This window comes from Peromyscus maniculatus, chromosome 4 (assembly GCF_049852395.1).
Source record: "Peromyscus maniculatus bairdii isolate BWxNUB_F1_BW_parent chromosome 4, HU_Pman_BW_mat_3.1, whole genome shotgun sequence".
In the NCBI taxonomy this organism is placed as follows: Eukaryota; Metazoa; Chordata; class Mammalia; order Rodentia; family Cricetidae; genus Peromyscus; species Peromyscus maniculatus.
The window spans coordinates 57,266,638-57,282,958 of record NC_134855.1 but is presented as its reverse complement, the minus strand read 5'-3'; the positions used below and the strand labels follow the sequence as shown (position 1 = coordinate 57,282,958).

General features: G+C 41.8%; 1 protein-coding gene across 1 annotated transcript in view; it reads left to right on the top strand.

The window, feature by feature from the left end:
* Window positions 1-1,391: 1,391 nt before the first annotated feature.
* Cerkl (CERK like autophagy regulator) overlaps window positions 1,392-16,321 on the top strand; it is a 106,060-nt gene continuing 91,130 nt past the window's right edge. Inside the window, exon 1 of the mRNA XM_006972504.4 lies at window positions 1,392-1,684. Within this exon, the coding sequence (XP_006972566.2) occupies window positions 1,489-1,684 (196 nt within the window). The 5' untranslated portion in view covers window positions 1,392-1,488. The remainder of the gene's footprint in view (window positions 1,685-16,321) is intronic.

The following is a 16,321-nucleotide window of genomic DNA, read 5'->3' as shown; positions in this document are numbered from 1 at the left end:
CTGGGACAGGCACAGCCCTTGTCCATCAGTGACTACCTGCAAGAGGCTTAGCCGAAGCTGGGGTCCTGCTCCCAGGAACAGCTCCCTGGCTGCCATCAGATGAAACCGGGGCTCTTTGCTGATTGCCCAGGAAGGCTGAGTGTTGGCCTTCAGTGCCTTGGACTGAAGTCCCTGCTTACCTGGCATGCTGGAGATTTGTGTTTGGAAGTGATTTGACAACAACAAACAGTTCAAGCTTTGAGAGCCGAGAAACTCTCCTGCAGCTCTTCCGACTGAGTGTGACCAGGACAGAGTGCGAATTGGCTGCCCATGAGATGAGCGGAATCCTTAGTACAGGAGACCCTGGTTTTAAATCCCCCTTCAACACCCGACTTCTACCCCATAGCATTTTAAGGACCTTGTAAATCCCCTTTAGCGCTCAGTCCACTCTTGCTTTCTGGTTGCAGTTCTCAGTCTTGGCTAAATACTGGACTTACCCAGGGAACTGTGTCTGAAATCTGGACCCCATCCCTGAAGACTGCAATTCAATTGGCTTCAAAGATGGTCAGGACACCCCCCCACACACCCCATCCCCAGGTAGCTCTAATATGCAGTCACAGTGGCAGAAAAGCGCCCCTGATATCAAGAGGAAGAGAAGGTGAACACTGAGGCCTCACTGCTGAACAGTGGTTGTGTGCCTGTGCTTCGCTGGACAAGACCAGCTCCTTGCAGTCTCTCTACAGCAGTGCTAGGCCCAGGCACAGCCAAAGCTGAAGAGGAGGCATCTGGGGAAAGGCTCTAAATAGTTGCACGACACCAGGGATGTGCTTCCCCTCAATCTTAGCTTTGTAAGGTGCACATTTGTCTAAGCAAATCAGGAGTTTGTGGATGCTCCTAGGCAAGGATACAGATGTCCTCATAGAGGTAACGCAGCTTCTTGGGGAATCTCAGGGGAGACCCCTGAGAAGGTGGACAGAGTCTTCCACACCTAAACTCTTGTGTGTCTCCTGGCTAGCAGCTTCTTCAATCACCCAGTCAGTAGATTCTTAGAGATGCAGATTTGGGGGCGGTTGTGGTGGGGGGTTGGGAGACAGAGTCTTACTATGCAGCTCCAGCTGGCCTGGAACTCAGAAGTCTGCCTGCCTCTGCCGCCTGAGTGCTGGGACGAAAGGTATGAGCCACCATTCGGTATTTTGGGTACCCTCAGACCTATTTGATAAGAACCTGAACTTTATTTAACAAGGGACCAGGTGGTGTCTCCCAAGCCAATTTGGGGAATGCTTGTAGCCGGCGAACTCCTACCGCGCAGCAAGGCCCAGAGTGGACACTGCACGGCTAGACCAGGGGAAACTCCAGCGGGCGGCCCCGCCTTCCCGCCCCGCCTCCATTCAGGCTCGCTGCGCGGTTGCCCTGGCAGCACCGGACGCGGCCAAGGCCGAGGCTGCAGACACTCTTCCTTCCTAAAAGGCCTCGTGAGGGTCGCCGATTTCGCCCAGTTCGCCGCCAGCCATGCTCCTGGGGAAACGCGGGAACCGGGTGGGCGCCCTGGAGGAGGGGGCGCCCCTTGGGTCCCCCCAGCTCCCAGAGGCGGTGGCGGAGCGGGTCCTGCTTCGGGGCATCTTCGAGATCCAGAGGGAAAGCTGCGACGTGGTGCTGGGCGAGCGGGCCTTGCGGTGGCGGCGCATCCAGCCCGAGCTCCCGGCGGGTGAGTGGCGGCCCCCCATCTTCCCACGCCTCCCACACTCCGCAGCCGCCACGTCCTCCTGCCTCCTCCCGACACCAAAACCCAGCTGACCCTTCCGCCTCCCTGCCTCCTGTCGGGGCTGTGATTGCAAAACAAGGAAGTTACAGTCCACCTTCCACCTGGAACAAGTTTTGAAACCCGATTTTTAATGAATTTCTAAAGAATATCGCATCACAGATTTGTGTTTTACTTAATTAAACTTACCGTCTATTGACTTAAAGTTTTTGATTAGAAAATGCGATGCTGCACTTTGCAGTAGAAATATTTCAAGGCGTCTTCGGTTAGAGGTGACTTGGCGAAGAATGGGATGTGGTTTACAGCCTATTTTAACTAGCTACATGTTTATAAAATAAAAAACAGCTGATTCCCCCCGCCCCCCGGAGAAAACTCCTTGTGCTATGGTTTGTCATAGAATGGAAAAGTCATTGTTTGAAAGTTTCTCTTTCAAAAGGCTAACAAAATGAAACCATCCAGTCAGGGACCAGCATTAGCTAGGTGTGTGAATTCTGGCTGAGGGGCATGTGCAATGGCGGCCACTTAAGCAACGCTAGTTTGGGATTTAAGCAAAATGTTTTCACGTGTTTTGAAAACCCAAGATGAGGTATATTCCTGCACCTTTGAAATTACAAGCTAGGCGCTGGGATGTGGAATCTTTCTCTTAGTCCGTAAATCAGGCCAAGTTAGGGGATATAAATGTTTATAACTAGAATTTGGATTAGCCCAGGGCACCAATTTAACCTAGAAGCTGATAGGATCAGACTGTGCAGTGGGACCCCGTGTAGGTCCACGCTGCAGCACAAAGGCAAATCATGACATGAGCAAAGAAATGCTGTTACATAGTGAGTGGTGATTTAGGAAAAATAGCTTTAATTAGCACTCCTGGTAATAGAATTTGAAAAGCTCTCTTGACAGTTTTATTACCCCGAAGTTTGCAAGTGCTGCTTCTGTTGAATTTTGCCCTAAGACCCTTTGGTTTTCTTTCTCTTCATTTGAGCACACTAGTTGTCTTTGCAATTAACACCTGGTATTTAAAACACCTTGAGCTTCTAATATTGGAGCCTCAGAAGCCTAGCACTTTTATTTGTAGAACAGCTCAAGAGGCGTTTTGCTAAATCCTGTGGGGTTCAGTGGCATAGATGTGAGTTACGAGAAATGAGTGAAGGGGCTCCAGAGCAGAGGAGAGACTGGACCGGAGCCTTCATACTTAGGAGGACCTGGTGTTGGGATGTGTGGTAGAGGAGGTCATGGTTGTTGTTGTTTGGCAGGTATTGGGCATCCCAAGGATGCAGGCTGGGGTGATGAGGTCTCTGGATATTATTGCATGGTGTATATGAGCTGTTATGAGAGCATTCAATTTTTAAACTCATAGTATTTTAGCAGTTTTACTGATGAAACCAAATACTATGTGATCTTCCCTAAATTGCCCATCTTGAGCATGATGAGGGAAGACACTAATGTATGTTTTGAAGGCCATTACTGCTAAAATTATGATTAATTGATGGTCTTTTTTGGCAGAGTGAGTATGGCCATAGTGATTGCAGTTCCCTTACTGGCTTCAAGGTTGACTGGGAGTGACAGCTGTGTTATCCTTCTCTGTAGAGATGAGGCTCATTTGGGTCTACTGATCGAGGTGGGAGGCTTAGACACACCAGAACACAGTTTTGGCCTTTTCTCTTTAAATGAAGAGATGTTGTCCATTTAGTTTATTAGATCTTCTTAAGGAAGATGGTAACCCTGTAAGCAGTTATTCCCTTACAGCCTAAATGCTTTGGTACTTAGTGCTCAGACAGGTTGCTGAATGTTTTAAGGATGCAACCCGAAGACTAGTGTCTTTGATACCTAAAGACTTGAGTACAAAGGCTGAGACTACCACCAGCCACTCATTCATCAAATGTGAAGTACACAATAGTTTGTGAGGTGATCTAAAGAGCTACTGGATGTGGGCCTCACCATGAAGAATTTCAGTGTGTTCAAAGGAAAGCAATCTGCTCGTGATAGGGAAGTTAGCATAAAAGATCGATTAGCTGTTTAAGTCGCTACGTACCAAATAATGGGGGTGGGGCAGGAAAATTGAGCTTAATGGTATTTGATAAGGGTTTGTTGTCAGAAATCAAGATATTAAGGGAGGGCCTGTAGTGTAGCTCAATGGTAGAGTTGATGGCTGATTGCCTGGGGTGTGTGAGGTACTGAGTTCAGTTCCTATACCCCTCTGAAGAGGTGGGAATCCTTCCTTGTGTCTTTTAGCCTTTGTGTCTCTTGGCATTCCTTGGCTTGTGGTTCCATAACTCCATGTCCTCACATGGACTTACACTGTCTCCATTTGCCCTTTCCATTCTTATAAGGTCAGTGGCGTCATAAATAAAAGCCACCCTAAATTTAGGGTAATCTCTTAGCTGAATTACAATGGCAGACTATTTCCCAGTATGGTTCTAATCGAGGTTCCAACAGGATCTGAATTTTGAGGAGACAATTCATCTCACTAAATTGATGATGGGAGTTGGAAAGACATTCTAGGTTGAAGGAATAAATTAAGAGCAGAAAATGAAAGGCTGTTGTCTGGGGATAATAACTGGTAAGCAGCAGTCAAGATTGTAATAGAATATTCCCAAAGTAAACAGAGGCCCGAGGACAAGACATTCAGGTTCAATTTGGAAGAAAAAATAAAGTTCTCTGTTGCATGAATTCTAAATGGCATTATAATAAAAAACCCAGAGCCAGATATTGGGGTAAATGCTGAAAGATCAGAGAGACAAAGGAACAAGTCACTAGAGAAACTTCTCTCCACTACCAAATTCTCAGGCTGAATGGAAGGAGAGGTCCTATCTCCATGCATCCTCTGACTGAAAGGTTCTGAGTCCTCAGACAAAAGGCTCTAGTTCCTGTCTCTTCACACCTTACATGCCTTTTTCCACCCAGCCATTTCACTTCCTTCTGGTGCTGGAATTAATGGCTTTGTGCTTCCCAAATATTGGGATTAAAGGTGTGTGCCACCGTTGCCTGGCTGTTTCTCTCCTAGACTGAATCAATCTCATGTAGTCCAGGGTGGCTTTGAACTCACAGAGATCCAAACTGATCTCTCCTTCCCGAGTGCTAGGATTAAAGGTGTGTGCCACTACTGCCTGGCATCTATGTTTAATCTAGTGGCTGGCTCTGTCCTTTGATCCTCAGGCAAATTTTATTTGATACACAATATATCACCACAGTTCTCTCATGTTTTTCTTTAATTTAAAATTGGTTCACAGCATCTCTATCCTAAGGCTGTGGTCTGTTCCATCCCTATTGAAACTGCCCACCTTCCAAGCCTCTTCTGTGTTAATGACTTTGGTTTTATTCCATTCACATGTGCCTACCCATGTCTCCATAGGTGCCTACCCTACATATAGTCTCTCAAGTCTATCTCGTTAGGCTCAGGAAGAATGCTATCTCCTCATCCGTTGATATTAGCTTTTTTTTTTTCTCTCAGCACTTTTACTTAATCATGGTAATGTGCTCAAGACTTGCTCTTCCTGACAGCCCTCCATTTGGATCTAAAGACTCCTTTTCCCTGTTTCCCTACCTCTTTCTCACTCTGTCTAATGAGCTTCTAGATAAATGGTGTCTCACACCTCCTCCTCTGAGTCACCTCTGACTTATCCCTTAATCCTGCTCTCTTCCTCTTGCAGAACGTGCCCAGGAAATGGTTGGAAACAATTTCTGATTGTTCAATCCAATGGGAAATTACAGTCCTTCCCTTTATGGTTTCTCCTTCTTATGCCTGTTGACTTAACTCTATTAGCTTGATGCCAACAGCACCTAGCTCTTCAGTCTCACCTGGGACTTCATTTTACATACTTGTAAAATTTGGTGTTCCCAAGGAGTCTGATCTATTATGACTCTAAATATGCTTTCCAGGCAGTGTAGCCCATGAATCTTCCAACTGTCCAGTATATCCACATTGTATGTATTAATTGCCTCAAAGTCGCTTTTTAGATATCTTTGATATTTGACCAACTGCTGTTATTTTGCAGAGCTTGTATATTGGGGTCAGCACCATTCATAGTTTCAGACTTTACCCACTGGAACATATTTCTGATGGGTAAAGGAGGAATTACCACATCTCTGAAGGTCAGACAAGATGTGATGCCCAAGAGAACTGGTTGTACTAGTAATAAGGCAGTAGGGGTACTATGCTTAGGCCCAAGGGGCAAAATGAGGGAGCAGGCCTGAGTTTAGAGACCATGTGGATAAAGCCACTATGCCTTCGCCTTAACCTGACTCATTTCTTCCAGCAACCCTACAAGGAAGGAGATTAGGATTCACTTACCTTAGCTTCTGTCTTGTGTCCCAGGCCAACAATCCTTAGGCAGAAGTAAGATGAGTTCTTACTATCATCCACATGTTGTGGCTTGCTTGGCACAGTGCAAGTGAAAAATGATGGGGTCTAGCTCTGGAGAAGGGAAGACAGTGAGAACATCTGTTTTGTTTACTCTCAGCATCCTGGCAAGTACCAGACATACCAACATTTACTGATTGAGCAAGTTTGTGACTGATTGCTGGCCTCATGAACTTCAGTTTTGTCTAGTGTCTTGTACCATGATAAATACTAAGTATTGATTCCTCATCATCTACAAGAGAATTATCACCTCCCTTCTCCACTTTAACAATCTCTTAGCCAGGCTGTGGTGGTACACACCATTAATCCCAGTACTTGGGAGGCTGAGGCTGTCAGATCTCTAAGTTTGAAGTCAGTCTGGTTTGTGTAGTGAGTTCTAGGACAGCCAGGGATACTCAGAGAAACCCTGCCTCAAAAACAAATAAAATAAAAGAACTGGAACTCTTTATAAAAATGTTGTGAAGCTCATCTCCAATATATAACTGTAGGCTGAGTTTCTCTGTATCCCAGCAGCTGCTCCCAAATAACCAGTTCTCATTGTTAATTAAAAACAACAACAACAACAACAACAACAACAAAACTGATTGACTTGTATCTCAGGCTTATTACTAACTAGCTCTTATAACTTAAATTAACCCATTTTTATTAATCTACACTCTGCCACATGGCATTACCTCTCTTTCATCTTGTACCTCCTATTTCCTCTCCATGTCTCTCTGGTAACTCCTCTGACTCCACCGTTTTCCCCAGCTTTCTCTCTGCCCCCAAAATCCTGCTTAACTATTGGACGATCATCTTTTTATTAATAACGAGACCAACATATTTTCACAGCCTGTAGAAGGATTATTCCACAGCACATAGCCCATCAAAGTGAAAGTTTCTTAATCAGAGTGGTGAATCTGTCTTCTTAGCTTCCACTTTGCCTAGTAGGACCAAGTTTGTTTCTTTGAAAACCCACTGAGTAGGGAATGGCCTAGGAGAGACACTGTCTAACATAGCACAAGGTCTCCATGATCTACACCTGCCTGACTCTGCATCTTTATTTCTCAGTGCATTCCTCAGACTTCCCAGCCTTGTAATGAATGGGATGACGGAAATAGTGCCCCAATAGACTGAGTTTTTGTGTGACTCCTGCTGCTCAGAATTAGCGTCCTCTACTCTTCTTTCAATGCTTCCATGTTTACACTCATTAAAACTAATGAAGACTCATTATAGATTTTTCCCCATTCTCATCAGGCATTTGGGCTTCATATACTGAAACACGAATAACCATTTTTTTCTCACTAGAGGACAAGCTCCTTGCGTGTCTTAACTTTACATTGTTTCCAGATTTCTAATACAAGAGTTAGTGCTGCCCCATTTTTTTCTGTGAGAGTCTAGCAGGGAGTTTCTGCTTTGCTCAGCTTCAGGGTTATAATGACCAGGAGTCTGGCACTGTAATATAAACTATATGAACCATAAGGCATTATCCAGTTCAGAGAATGATATTTTTTATTGCTGCAATGGTCCTTAATGATCTTCTGATTAGAACTGCAAATTATGACTACTATACTTGTAGATCTTGGATGGGTTCATTCTTGATGATATGAGGTAGTTGACAACCGAGGTGTCTGTGATTTAGAAGGTGACAATATCCTAAAGAAACGGGTGTCAAGTCAGGTGAGATTTCTGAGACCAAATGTAAATTTTGGACACATAAACCCAAGACTTGGACTTTGCCAAGACAGAGCAGGCCAGGTGGAGGGCCTAATGCAGGCCTTTCTCCAACTGGTGTTAGGACTGGGTATAAAGTGCCAAGATTTACAGAGAAGCTCAGAAAGATGTGGGCAGATAGATAAAACTGACATTTACCTATTTATCTTTTAACTTTTACTGAATTTGCTATTTGGCAATTTCATATATGTATAAGGTACATTCTGATTATTGTAATCTCATACCCTCTGAAGTCTCTCTCATCCCTATCGACATCCCCTCCTACCTATAATTCAAACATTAAAGTCTTGAGGCCCACGGAATTTTCCCAGCATCATTTGTGCAATTACGAGTTTGGATCTAGTCCTGGTGGGCTCCTCAGTGGCTACACAACTGAAGACGTGACTGTTTCTCCCCCAGAATCCATCAGTAGACAGTAGCTCAACTGGTCGGGATAGGGCCCTATGGGCTTCTCCTGGATCCATGATGGATTGTTGATATGGATCCATGACGGACTGTTGATAGCCTAGTCTTTTGAAGATCCAGTGCATATAGCCACAATTGTTGAAATTCATCTGTTTTATACTATGACTGTTAGCCTATGTTCTCACTAGCTCAGATATTTCCAGAGTTCAATATTCTCAACAGTAAGGGTTGCCTAATGCATTGTTTTTGTCCCAACCGATGACTCACTTCTAGGAATTTGTGTTTGTTAAGTGGCAGTCTTTAATTTGGAGTCTTTGATAGGAGTAGAAGGTGCAAGACTTTGTACATCCCAAGCATGAAGATGTTTTATTGTCTTGTTTGATCAGATGTTATCTCTTGTCCACAAAACAAAAGTGACTGATAGAGAAAGCAAGGAATGGGGGTGTAAGGCTAGATCAAGCTTAGTTGTATGTCATTTGCAAATGATGTATTTAGAGATTTCTATGGCATGTATCAATAAGCCCAATGCTTCTCATGCTTGGAACATGTCTCCTCTGTTCTTCCTTTTTGCTCTGCAGTGAGGGATCTAAGGGAACAGAAAAGCATGACACACACCTGTACAAATATATGATCTTTTAAAAAAAATTTCACAAAGTAAATCTCACCATTGGCCTGGGAAGGTGACTCAGATTTTCATTACAAATGATGATTTGTAATGAATTTTCACCAAATTCATAATTTACTTGAAGTCAACACCTTGAAGTGTGTGAGAATACATTATTGGAGCCCCTACATTTCTGGCATCTGCTTGCATATATGGTATACGGCATATTTCAGGCATGGGCACAGAAGGCTTTTAGGTCTTAACTCTGAGCCTGCAAGTGTGTAATTGACTTAAACAAATCAGCTAACCCGGCTGAGAGACAATTTGCCCACCTGCAAAATGAAGGATTTGCATTATACTAAAGTCTCTAAAGACCACCAGTTCTGATCACTTGTGACTCCGTGATTTAAAGAATAAAAACCAGGGCATTTTTATCCAATGAAATAAGTCTGAGTAAGGTTTGAATGGCCAATGGGTTTAGGCTTTTGGTGTGTGTGTGTGTGTGTGTGTGTGTGTGTGTGTGTGTGTGTGTGTAGAAGCTTTTGTTTTATGGCGGAAACTTTGTACCTGAGTGAATTTCTCATTAGAAGAACTATGTGGGAAGCAGGATACACTTCACTTCCCTGGCACCAGGGCGAGATGAGAAATGGACAGGGGCCACTTCACAAGCCTTGTCTGCTTGTTAGTTGATATCTCAAGATAGACAGAAGGTACGTCTCATCCCATCTTAATTTTGTTTTATGATCACGTGGTCTCTCCCAAACTTCCGAGCAGACTCTATAATTGTATTAACATTAAAATATCATGTTTCAAACATTTTTATATAAAATGAGAGTTTCAGCTTCCAATTATAACTCCCAACTCTATTTTTTATGCATTTACTATCTCTGACACAATCTAAAGTTGTTTTCTTTAAAAAAAAAAAAATTCCCACCACTGTCAGTAAAATCCAAGAAAGCCAGGCTTCATAATAGAGTCTTGAAAGGATCTCTTGTTACGAGCAAAAGTGATTTTCCCCATCTATACGTTGTTAATGCAAACACATTTCTTTACTGGAAATTTAGCAATAAGAAAGGTAATACAGAAAAATGTGACCATGGGAAAAAGAAATGATTATATTGAAGACAATGGGAGTTGGTGATTACTTGAGATTTAGCTGAGCAGGGCACATTCTAAGTATTAATCTGCCTAAGCTGTTTGGGAACAGATGTAAGCGAAACAGATACCCAGAGCTCTGCTGTGTACATCCAAACTGAGACATCTGTCAGAGGGCCGTGTGGTCACAAATAATGGAAGCAGGGACTAACCCCCAAAATGACCTATTCCTCATGTGAATTAGGGAAGCAGTAATTAGTAAGACACTATGCTTTGAGTTGTCATTCTACACATTAACAAGAAAATGCCTCAGTGTGGTGTGTTCCAAAGCTATTCAACTTGAAGGAATTCTTAAAAGACAGGACTGAAGATTCACTTTACATAGTGACTGTATTCTACCTGTTAACAAGGTTTTAAAAATGTCTATTTACCCTATAAATATTGCCCAAGATTTTTGTTTTTTATTAAGATAAACTGATCTTCCTCATAACAAAACAAACAACAATAACATAGAACAAATACAGAGTGACTTTTCCATTGTAGGACTGCCAGTTAGACCTTGTGGGATGCTGCATTTTGAACTGGCCAATACAGGTCCCACCACCTGCCAGTGGCTATTTGAGTTAACAGAGACATGGCTAGTATGTGAGAAGAACAAAATTGGAAGTAAGATTGAATTTTAATTTATTTAAGTCTAATATATGCAAGAGGCTGCTGGCAACTTCACTAGCTAATGCCATGATAAAACAGAGAGTGGGGATGTTCATTTTTGAGCTAGGGATAGAGCTCAGGGAGAGAATGCTTGTGAGGCCCTGGGTTCAATCCCTGGTACTGCCAAGAACAAAAGAAAGAGGAAAAGTTTTCTTTATTCTCAGGATTTAATTTTAGTGTGTATGTCTACACGGGAAGGTATCATTTTCAAAATGTTTACCCCAGCATAGAATGGAGAGTCATGCAATTTGAGTGGCCTGTCAACAAGAAAAGCAATTGAGTGCTAGGGGGTGTGTGATGGTACTAAGGATACCAAGGCAGGGGAGCTCCAGCTCCAGGCACAAATCAGAAGCAAAAACAAACCAAAAAATTAACAATTCTGAATCTGGAAATGCTGAAGTGGCAGCTGCTTTAAATATTTTGAGTAGAAAAGATGGCATTTGTTATTTGTCCATTAATTGACTAGTGATAGAGTTAAATGCATAAAAGCCATTCTACTATTCACCACAGTCACGGTGTTTATTGTTTGATCTGAAATTTGACAACTGTCAATTTGCTACTGAATTGAAATAGTCATTATCCTATTGGACCACTGTGACCTTGTGAAATTCCAAAAGATGAAGAGCCCATGAACCAACCAAAGACAAGACTTTCCAACTTGACCCATTTGGTTCTCCTTTCTCTTCCCCCTTATCTTTACTCCTGCGGGCCCTTTGGAAATGGGACTGGTACAAAAGTGCCCCCTGGGAGAGGAGACAAATTTTACTGGCCCTTCAGGGACATACAGGGAGAGTCACTCCGGGGCTGGAGATGGCGAAGGTCAATAGATTAAAGACATGATCCAGATGGCACTGTCCAGAGCTTGAGGTCCTGCAGAGGACTGCAGAAATATACACATGGCAAAGAAAAAGACTCAAAGAACCAAAGCAATGGGTACAGACAACAGAGCACTGTTGGATGCAGGAGATGGTTGCCTATGCTGGGACATTTTTTTTTTAATCCACTTCAATTTGACAGAGTGGGTTATCATTGTTAAAGAGGACCAGGAATATAGCAGATACAACTCCTTGCAGTTATGAGGTCTTACGGTTCGACTATCACAATCCTGTACTTGTTTTGTGACTGGATGATAACATTTCAGATTACGTTGACAATTCAGCAGAGCATGGCCAAGTTTCAAACAAAGCCCCCTCAAAAGTGTTTTGTATGACTGAATCCCTGGCACAGTTTTAGAAGTGTGGGGCTGACACTAGAGCATTGCATGCTGAGGGAGTGAGTTATGCCTCATGCACATAAATACGTATGTGTGGTACCAAAGAAAAGGAACTCTTCGTAGCTATGGTTCTCCCTATGGTCTTGTGATTCCCAGAGTTAGGGCGAGTGAAGGGAAGATGGGGAAAGACATGAAGGAGAGGGAATTGCTGGAAACTCAACCTCATGCTGAAGTTTGACATGCAAATAAGATTTTAGGGGTTCTCAATGTAAGAAATGACTAAATCTAGGACTTGGCATGCAAATATACAGGCAGTCAAACAGACACACACAGAGAGTAAATATTTAACAGCCTTTTATTTTATTTTTTATATCATTGGTATAATGCTATGGACTTACAGTAAGCACAAAGATAAGTCTAAACTAACATACCAGCTGGCATCAGGGATTCCTGTGAATGCTCCAAGATTTTGCATCAGAAACAGTTTTGTGCAAACTTCTACTGCTGCTACACAACAATGCCCTATGCTTAGCTACAAACAGTGAACACACATCAGTCAGTGTTTATACCACCAGGTTCTATGTTAAGTGTTTTATATTGCTTAACCTTTGCAACAAGTCTTTGTAGTCTAAAAGGGAACTTTATCACAAGTACTCTTGGCATTAAATAACTTGCCCCAAGCCTTACTAGTAATGGAGTTGATTGGATTCAAAGTTTGCAACCTGATCCTCATGCCTACAATTTCTATTACGCTGCCTCTTCAGGGAATCTAGAATCTCCTAGCACCCTCAGGAGTTGTTGGTCCCATATCCAGCATAGTGATAGTGAAGACTCAGACTCCCAACTCTAATCCTAAAACCTTTAAGAGAAGATTGTATGCCTTCTTCTGGCATTTAAGACAGTTAACAAGAGAGTTTGTTGCACTTCTCTGTCCATTTGTAATTTCTGAGTAAATGAAGAAAATGGGAATTTTAATAAGTTATTTAGTTTTAGTTTCAAATTTTTAAATTGTATGTACACATGCATGTCCGAGTGTATGTTTGTTCATTTGAGTGAAGAGTCTGTGGAGGTGAGAGGTGTAGCATCCCCCCAGAGTGGGAGGTACAGGCAATTGTGAACCACAAGGTGGGTGCTGGAAGTGTAACTCAGGTTCTCTTTACGAGCAGTACTAGGTCTTAACTATAGAGCCATTTCTCCAAGTTTGGGGATTAATCTTTTATTTTTCATGAGCCCACCTCACTGGACTTTGAAAATTAAAATACATGACAGCTCGCATCATCTTCCCACTCAGCAGAGTTCTCTGTAGCGTGCTGCAGTGGTGTGCTCTGTAGCACGATACAGTGAGAGTCATTTCCTCTTGCCTGACACTATCCAATGTGTTCCATAGTTCACTGGAGCAGATGTCCATTCATGGTTTGAACTTCTAGTGATACTTGGTATTGTAAATAGTATGTAGTAAAAGACCTAGTGCCAGCACTTCTGCACTTTTCCCAGCGTGCCTTTGAAACAGTCTTAGTGAACTGTAGAATCAAAGAATAAATGTCTGTATAAATTTTCCCAAGGCTCCTAAATTCCTGGAATGCATTATGCTTTTTAGTTTTATGTCATTATACTCAAAGGAGTATTCCTCAAAACTAGTGTTAGGGATGAGAAATGGTATTTCAGCATACTATTATTAATTTGTGCTTCTCTTATTAAATCATTTGTTTTTAGTTCATTTAGGGAGTTCTCACTGTGTGCTGGGGTTTCTGATAGACACTATAATCAGTTTGACAGTTTCTACCTCAAGGCATATATAATCTCTTTGAAGAATACCAGCAAGATAATAACCTGGTGACTTACTTTTTGTGTAGGTGAGGTATTACAGGGTATTGTGAATGATCATATACAAATAGCTAAAGAGGAAAACCATCTGTTCCAAGGGCAGAAGGAGTACTAGGGAAACAATAGGATGAGAGTGAATTTGATGATGGGTTCTGAGTCTGACTGGCATTTAGCAACATCAACAAAGGGAGAAGGAAACAGTCCTGAGAATTTTTTTGAGAACATGCTGGGAAGGCTTGTGCTTATTTGGAGAATACATACATGGTGTGTGTAGTAGAATCATGCAGGCTTATAAGGATAGAGAGGTGACTGTTTTTAATGATACAAAACTTGAATACAGGGCTAACATGTTTTCTCATCCTGAATATTAAATAGGCGCGGTGCAGGCTGGATGTTAGTGGAAATCAAGGTTTTTATTGTTTTAATTTTTGGAAATCAAGTTTGGGTTTGGAATGGCAAACAAGATAGCAGACAGGATATACCAATGGGTCACAGAGGAGGAGGATAGCTAGTATATTAGAGGACCAAGAGGCAGTGTGTGGAGACAGGGAGAATGGATGCGTGGGAAATTATCAGAGCTAGAGCTTGGAGGATGTAGGGTTCAAGGAAAAGAACTGCTGCAATGGTGACACCTTTTTTCAGTGTAGGTAATCTATAAATCATGGATATTGCTAAAATCCATTCGAAAATGATAAGACTACAAAGCATTATTTCTGCTACAAATCCTCCCAAATACCCTGCATCAAATGTGTCAGGGATTAGTAACATTAGTAACATGCCCAGCAGTAGGGAAGTTGCCTGAACAAGGCATAAGCAGGAGGAATCATTTCTGAAAGACTGTAAGTCGAACCTCATCAAGCCTAAGGTCTAGAGGCCTCAGGGTCTCTCCTGCCTGTATCTTGATTCTTATTGGAATGGAGGCTGCTGCCTGGGAATAATGGCAGCTTAGAGTTTTTATGTTCAGAAAATATTATTAGATATTGATAAGGTTATGATCTTTGAACATTCCCAGCAGATATCATGGAAAATAGAAGCATGAAATAGCAGTATGTAAATATGTCATTTTTTTAAATATAGAAAATAACTATAGCATTTTAAGATCATAAAAAGTTCATTTACATCTTAAAATCTTATTATTTTGGCTTAGTGTAAATATTAATGTGTAGCCCAGTTGTAGATGTAGGGATGTTACACACATATTACTCAAACTATCGTGTCCCTCTGTGTAGGGAGAGTAACACCAATATCAGTGGGCAGCTGCTGCCATGGATTGGAGTTTCTTATATTTTATGTATGTTTTCATGCTTTGAAAGTAAAAAGGGGTGACAATATGTTCTTGTGCTGTTCCATTATACAGATAAATACTGTTGAAAATTTTGTTGGATGTCATATATTTTTATAGCCCCACTAATATCCCATGTATATTTAAATATTTCATATAAATATTTATAGTAGACGCTCATAAAAACGTAGAGGTTAAATTTTCCATAAAAGTGGTTTACTTTTATTAAGTTTAACATTTGTCATATTTCAAGAAACAAATGTCTTTGGTATCTAAGCTAAAGATAGCTATCATTTCTTAGGTTGTTTGGAAGCTTTGCATCAGGACCAAATGTACTCTGGTGCTGAAAACATCTTGGAAAACAAATGTCTTATGGGTCAACTTTCCCCCGCACCCCCACCCCCGGAGTCATCTTGGTACTTGAGAATCTCAGGTGCTTAGAGGACTTTTGCATCCTGTTGTGTGTGGGAAATGATGTGCTCTGGAACCCAAGGGGTACAGCATGAATCCTAACAAGGAAAGCTATGGGATGCCTTTTGGATTTGAGTATTTAAAGTCCTTATTCAACACATTTACTTAGTATCCATTGTGTTTAATACTCCTTGCTTCATTTTGGGTGATATGACTATGCCCAAAGTAGTACCATAGAAGTTCTCAGCCTTCTGTGTTGAAGTAGATGCTGCACTTCTTAGGCTGTGTGGTTCTTTACATTAAGATATTGAGCCAGTAGTTACATATTGCTCAGCCAATAGATATGGGCACCACACTAAAACCATCGGTAAAAGGATTCTTGTTTATATTCTAAACTTAGTATTGTCATTGGCTTCAAGAATAGTACCTATTCTTGAGTAAATAAAACAACGTTGGGGGTCCCTATAAAAACTCAGACACTGCTATGTGGTCTGTTCTGCCTTTATAAAAGTCAAAGTAAGATTGGTGAAATGCCAACTCTGAAAATTCAAACCATGCATAGCTTTCAACTCACCGCAAATATAGCATCCTAGAAATAACCTTGTATTCCATTTCCAACTTAGAGCCCTGGTCATTACCTCTGCTAGCATGCTCTTTTGTCTGCATACACTGTTGCAACATGATGCGTTGTGCATTTGATACGGATATTACCACATTGACATAAGGAGCTGCTATTATTTTAGACACCAACTGATTCCACGATAGTGTCAGATTTCTTTAGCATATGCTTATGTTTTTGTACAGATGACCCTAAGTAACATCTGCTAGTTTTGTGGTGGTATCTACTGTTTCGTTTTTAAGTTTTTGAGTCTTTCAGTCACATTTTAAATACAAATATATAATATTCCACTGTTAGTCTCAGTTTATGCTTTGTATATTGATAAAAATTAAATTGAGCCAGCATTTTT